A 7,087-nucleotide genomic window follows, 5' to 3' on the forward strand; every position below is an offset into this window, starting at 1 on the left:
TACATCTTTTATAAATCGCATTTATACAAAACAGTCTTAACCATGCTTAGAAAGCAACCATCTCCCGGAAACGTATTCTGTATAATAATTATACTGTACAAATAAATAATTATTTTTAAACTATAGCCCACATAGGCTACTTAAATTAGCTTTGACTCGAGTTGTGCGGCTGCTCAGATAAGTAGCATGATGTTTATATAGGCCTAAATTAAAAATGTGCTGAACAACAATTGGTAGAGGGTTGATGTAGGTGTAAAATAGGGTCTAAAAAACGAAATGAAATCATTATTGAAGCCCAATCAATTTTTCCCAAAAAATATAATCCGTCAGCCAGGACTCATCTCCTTCGGTTCAATTATGTCTTTGCGCTGGAGATGCAGATACAGATGTGATGAAGCTTCTCATGAGGCGAAGAGAACACGAATGAGCCTCTAAATCCAGGATCTAGAATAACTGAGCTCTATAATTAAAATATTTACACTCAACACTTAAAGGGGGATGGTGTACATCTGTGTAAAAATCGTAATATGATTTTCATTTTATTAAATAAACATTCGGATTGTTTACCATAATCAATTGAAAAGACACATCATTTTGCATTCCATACTCTAGCTGCTAACGGATATATTCTGCTGTATACTGTAAAACAGAAAAATAACAGCTCTCACTGGCTGTAAACATAGGCAGTCATTGTTCATGGGAATCGATTTTACCTAAATATTGCTTTTTGGGCTTTTACACTGTGAATCAGATCATGTAAAAAAAACAAGGCATATGCAAATGTATCATGGAAATATTTAATTATACAATACAATTTAACATACTTTAAACTTATGACTGTTTTTTGACAAGTTTATAATTTCAAGGTAAGACAGAACATAAAAAAACATTATGTACAGGGTCTGGATATTTACAGGTGGTCTGAAAGCATGGCTCTTGAGATGTAACCACATCCCACTTTGAATAGTGCGGCAGTAAACGTGTCCTGATTTGGAGATTGTCTTTGAAAAAAAATAGTCGTTGACTTGTCTTGCTGCTTTTTGTCCATTATTATTTTGTTAGTCTGTCCAGGCTAGTAGTCCTGATGTGGGCTGTGCGTCAAACTGTGCCGTCGCAAGTCACAGTTGCGCCGAAACACCTTTCCGCAGCGGCCACAGCTGTAGGGCTTGATGTCTGTATGGGTGAGAAGGTGAGTTTTCAGGTTACTTCTTTGATTAAAGGTTCTTCCGCATGTGGGGCATTTGTGGGGAGACTCCTGTTTAGATTTGAAGCAAGCAAAGGATTATTCCCTTTAATTGTATAGAACGTCTATAGCAAAGCTTTCATTCATCTCAATTTGTTCACTATTGCGTCAGATATAGCGCTCACTGATTTACACAACGTTTAACACAAATTGTACTCGTCTCTCATTTTATTTATTCATTTTAATTGGTAATTGGCCATACGAAACTGTCCAATGAGAGTGTGAGCCCCATGTATAGTAAACAGTGAATTATTATCATAAGGTATCACATAGTTTAGTGAGTATAAAATCATGGAGACTGTTAATATGTCCAGCTTACCTGCATATGTAAGGTTTTATGGACGGCTAGAGTTCGAGACTGACAGAATCCCTTCCCACATTCTTGACATTTGAATGGTTTTTCCTTGGAGTGGATGTATCTGTAAAACAGAAATGACACTTAATCAAATGTCTGCTCAGGCATGGATTCTCTTGTAGCGGTTATAAACCAGTCACAGGGCGAAACATCTCTACTGTGCAGCATAATGCGTAAAAGACCTTTAGCGCCCTCGTGTAGAACTATTTGGCAAACGCCTTTATTTGGTAGCAACATACATAAAAAACATATTTTAAATCCAAGTGACGAGGTTATTTAGATTAATACACATTTGGGATTACAATTATTTGCATAACCGGGAATACTGCTGGGAATATGTGAATGTGCAGCACCTTATCTGTTCAAAAATGTATTTTACCTGTGGTCTCTGAGATGGTCCTGCCTTCTAAAAGCCTTGTGACAAATATCACAGGTGTAGGGCCGTTCGTCTGTGTGGGTCCTCTCGTGGATCAGGAGGTTGTAGGACTTGGTGAAATGCCTGCCGCAGAACTTGCAAATAAATTCCTTTTTAGTCTTGGATGGGAGCCTGCCCCGGGTGGGCTTTCTGTCCGGGGACAGCTTGCTCAGCTCGGAGATGGTTCCCCCTAGCCCCGATGCCAATTTCGCCAGATCCGCAGCCTTCGGCGGGTCCTCCTGAGTGGCAGCGAGGGCCAGGTTGGCGAAATCAAACCTCGGCCTCTCCTTGTGCAGCAGGGGCAGGCCGTTTGCAAAGCCTGCTTGTTTAGGGTGGAAGAGCTGCGCTGCGGCTGTGAAGGGTAACGCTGGGAAGGAAATCCTGGGGTCCACCAGACCCTGGGCTGCTGCCATCTCTGTGATCGTCGACCTCAGGCCTTGGATGTGCGGGTAACCAAGAGTCCAGTGGTTCATATGCATGGTCTGTACCGCGCTGAGGCCGTACAGCCCCTGCAGCTGCTCCACGGGGAACGTGTTGACGGCCTGCAGGAAGGAGTAGTTGGTGAGCTGCAGGGCCGGGTGCAGGGGGATCGGAGCGTGCAGGGCTTTGCTCCCCATCTCGGCTCAGAACTCAGCAGAAGACACGGTAAATACCCTGAGAAGAAAACATACGAAAGGATGAGTGTTGTGAACAAATGCAACATTTGAGCCAGTATTAACAAAACGGCTCATCCACACATTCCCTTTGAGATCATGTTAAAGTGAAAACACCTGTTTGACTAGACTATTTTAACCTATGTAGTTTTGCTTTACTAAACTGACAGGATATAGCCTATATTCATGATGTGCGCTAACCAAAGGAAATTCCCTTCAATTTAAAGTGGGTAATCTGGACTCAGATTATTTAGCAAATTAATGTTTATAATAATTTTATAATTTGCCAAAGGTGAGGGAGCTGATGATAAATGCATTGAAAATCGGTTTAAGTGAAATCCTTCTTCGTCGTCAGAACAAACACGAGAGAACATACACACGCAAAAACAGTGTGTCCCATAAAGACGGAGAGACGCTTCAAAGCGATTTAATAAAACAAATCGGTCATCGAAACTGTAATTAAATTATGTGGGTGTGAAACACTAAGATGACATCGAGGTACACTTTAAATTACACATGAAGAATAAAAATGCTCTAAATCTCATAGAAGGTAATTAGAGAAGACACGTTGTAGTGTTTCACAATGAAAAACAAGTGTCTTCCATGTTTTTTTGCAGAAGTCAGGAATTTTGCAAGCAGCGATCAAATCAGTGGGTGAGTCAGAGCAGAACACAGCAATGCTGGCCCTACCCACAAGAAAGTGAATTTAATCCCTGCTAGAAATGCATGTGCTTTTTATTTTCATATTGGTGGAACGTAGCCAACGTGGCCAAATATTTATCTTGTAGGTTTATTTTCTAAATGTGTTTTCTTTTAAAATAATATAGGTTTCCCAAGAAAAGATAGTTGCAAATAACTTCTGGGCCTTTTAACTTCTCTACAGAACAAGTTTACATGAAGATGAATCTATCTCCGCAATGTAGGACACATGGTGAAATATTAATAAGAATACTTGAGACCCGGGTGTTTCCAGCCCGGAGGAGAACCCGTGTATCGGCCAGGTCTCCGGCGGAAACTGCGGTGCGACGGCGAGCTGACCTTCAGATTTAGTCGAGAATTACATTTAAAAAAACAGTTTCCTGTATTTGAATATTTTGCTTAGCGGTTTTTGTCAGGTCAGATGAAATCGTATTTGAATCAAATATTTCACAAGGGTGCAGAACTTGAACCTTTCTGGAGATTAAGACATGGTTCACACTGCAGAGTGAAAGTCCAGACGGAGGGCTGCTGCTTGTTTCGGTCAGGTCATTACATTCGTTCCACAGATCTTTGAATACTTTGCTTCCCTTTCAGAGGCGGATAGGGTTAAATGAAAGTGTGCACAGGTGCAGCCTAAGTCACCATGCAGGCACTTGTTCTCCGATCATATGAACAACTGTGTTCAACCTGTTCTCTCAATAACCTTTGGACTTCACTTTGACAGCAGTCTCAACGCCTTGCCGTGTTCTTTTAGGCTAATCCTTGTCAGTTTCCTTTTTTGGACGAAGCCTTTACATTTCTTTAAATCAAGACTAGTTTTTATGGACTGCTTGTTTCGGGATGTTATGCACTGAGGACAGAGAACAGTGCTGTCAAAACGTGGGTGAACTATGACCTCAAGGTGTTGATCATCACCAAGCAACCACCACTTCTTAAACAACAATGTAATTTAGCTTATGCTCATGATTTTATATTGTATTAACATTTTTGATCTATTTGGTTTGGGCTGAAACGTAATGTAGGCTATTATCTTTAAGTGAAAAGTTCTCCAAAGGAAGTTGAGAGTCCCTCCCTGCAGAAGACTGACATGAACACGAGCAAACAGAATCTTACCCCAATAAATAGCTGCAAAGGGTCCTGCGTTATGCCAGTAATCCACAGGAACTAAAGAGGCCAAGAGCTCCAATAAAGCGCCGCTGAAAGTTTTCCAAGTCCATGAAACTTTCATGAAGCCATGCGGTCAGCTGATGTCTCGGACCTTTGCAGAGATCTGACAGCTTGTAAGGAGGACCGACAGCAGCAGAGTGCGATCCGTCCGGAGCTGGGGCTGGAAGTGTGGGCAATGCGCACCGGTCCTCACTTTTCAGGGCTTCGGGGCTCTGCAGCGCTCAGCCCGCCTCCGACACGCCTCCACCCCCCTCCTCTATCATTAACTCCAATGTTCCTCCTCTGTTTATTTGTGTTTGGATAGCAACTGGGGTTCTAGACCATAGTATGAAGCGTGTTCTAATCTGACACCTCTCGTACCACATAGCCAAGGCTGATACCTTCTTTAAAGACATGATTGGAGGAGCACGAGGAAACCCTGATCGTTTGTTCCTCCAGAACGTTCTTTTGGATACTCGAGCAGTTTACAAGATTTTTTTGAAACCATCAAATCCAATTGAGAGAGCGGAGGGCAAAAGAAGAGCCATCGCTTTAAATCATTTTATTTATTTGTGGTATAATGAATGGTGGTTTGTGACACCCTGCAGCATGGCACACAAACAAAGTCAACGGCACGAGTTTCTTCTGACAATTAGCTGCTCTTTTCTCACTTCTCCACAGTTTCATATTTCTCAGGAACTTCTGGTTTATTTGATCGTTATGAAAACGTCACACGGGTTGCAGGTTCGCTGCCTGTGTTATTTACAGCTAAATAGGCGTTTTACCCGAGTCAGCTCCTAGTTCTCCAAACATGAATTGTCCTTTGATTATTTTTCATATATTGTGTGAAATTAAATAGTTTGTCATTTGTTGAGGTAGGCTACTATATGAAGGCAACGTGTTGTATCAAAACAATGAATTTTTTTGTAAAGATACTAAAGTGTGATTATTTTTCTTACCATTGTAAATATATTAGAAGTGGCACCATGACATTAATCACACTGATTTTTCGCCACAGATTAAATAAAATGCGAATTTGGTAAGACTTTTGACAGCCCGAATCAAACATACATACACACACACACACACACACACACACACACACACACACACACACACACGCACGCACGCACGCACGCACGCACACACACACACACACACACACACACACACACACACACACACACACACACACACACACACACACACACACCGGCTTCGATCAGCAGGTTCATGTAAACGCAAATGTTTAATTCCTCACAGAAGGAATTGTTGAATATTAATTAAAAAAAAGACATTTTAATCAAAGATAAAAAGCAAATGTACTTTCGTGAAATGTAGAATTACTAGGATTGTTATGAGCCATTTGTTATAAATAATTGTAATGAAATATTTTGATTCTCTAATTCTCCTATAATTTCACTGCGCATGACAGAACGACAGGAGGGGGATTTAAGTTTTGAATAGGAATATGAAATGTATGCTGAGTGCAGCAGGACCAGGACACATAGTTGTTGTTTCTTTGTACACAGTTGGTCTGCAGCGCCGCCTATTGGCTCCTCAACTACAACAAGCTCTTCCTCATAGGTTCGAGTGTTTGCGGCTCTGGCAAAACTTCAATATTTCGGACCATAACCACTTCAATTTTTTTTTAAATAAATGCTGTATCACAGTGGGGAATTAATACTTTTCAAACAATTTATATATTTTTTTAAAAACGAGTCATTTATCCAACAAAACAATAACAGTTAAAATATGATTTAAAGGATAATTGGAGATAATTCATGCAAGTCTTTAAACCCGAGTTAATCCTTATTTTGCACATGTCAGATCTCCGTTCATTATGTGCGAGATAACAACCGTGTCGTTTTTCAGATGAAGAGCTGCAGCACATTGTGCACCCTGCATGCTTGTGGTTTTCGTTTGGTTTCATATCACCCGGGTCCCTGTCTTCACTGTCAGAACACTGAGCATTGCGGACAGATTAGAAGACACATAAACCCCCAAATGTTTACATTAAAGACGATGACATTTTCTCAACATATCCGTTTCACGAAATGTATAACAATTTAAATTGTGTCTGCATTTTGGTCCTTGGGAAAAATACCAGCGTTTTGTATACCTCCAGCTGCTCTATAATAGGTACAATAACCAATAATTCAGTTTCAATTTAAAACAAGATAGGTTACATTATTTTCCTGAGGGAATTTAGTTTTTTTGTTTGAAGCTGGGAAACACTAACGATGAATTATAATGCTTTTAGTATAATTCTTTAGTGATTTGAACTCAGATGTATTTGATAGTAAAATGACTTAATGACTTTGCTTCATGCCACTTCTACATTTGGTTTCCTTATAACTACTCTGTTACATTACTGTCATGATCTCAAACCATGATAAGGTGTCAATTTTCAAGCTTTTATTTTGCCTATAAGTGTGCTTGTACTGCTGCAACTCCAATACATAACAATATGAATAGCATACACAATGTTTAGAGACTGGCCTTTTATTTTGTTTCAGTTGCTACGTGGCTTGTATGTGTCGCTTTTATCTTACAGTTACACCAGCTATTTCTAT

At 40.3% G+C, this 7,087-nt stretch overlaps 1 protein-coding gene across 2 annotated transcripts; it reads right to left on the reverse strand.

Moving 5' to 3' along the window:
- Positions 1-783: 783 nt before the first annotated feature.
- Positions 784-4,704, reverse strand: osr2 (odd-skipped related transciption factor 2). Of its 2 annotated transcripts, none has more exons than XM_034102007.1 (4): positions 4,479-4,704; positions 1,978-2,667; positions 1,563-1,662; positions 784-1,173 (listed from the first exon to the last, which is right to left on the reverse strand). In XM_034102007.1, the coding sequence occupies exons 2-4, from the start codon at positions 2,628-2,630 to the stop codon at positions 1,099-1,101; spliced, it is 828 nt and encodes a 275-aa protein (XP_033957898.1). In that variant the 5' UTR covers positions 2,631-2,667; positions 4,479-4,704; the 3' UTR covers positions 784-1,098. The 2 variants fall into 2 exon arrangements, with proteins under 2 accessions (XP_033957898.1, XP_033957897.1); XM_034102006.1 differs by having other exon boundaries at positions 784-1,255.
- Between the last annotated feature and the right edge of the window lie 2,383 nt (positions 4,705-7,087).

The sequence above is a fragment of the Pseudochaenichthys georgianus genome, chromosome 16 (genome assembly GCF_902827115.2).
Source record: "Pseudochaenichthys georgianus chromosome 16, fPseGeo1.2, whole genome shotgun sequence".
Lineage (NCBI taxonomy): Eukaryota > Metazoa > Chordata > Actinopteri > Perciformes > Channichthyidae > Pseudochaenichthys > Pseudochaenichthys georgianus.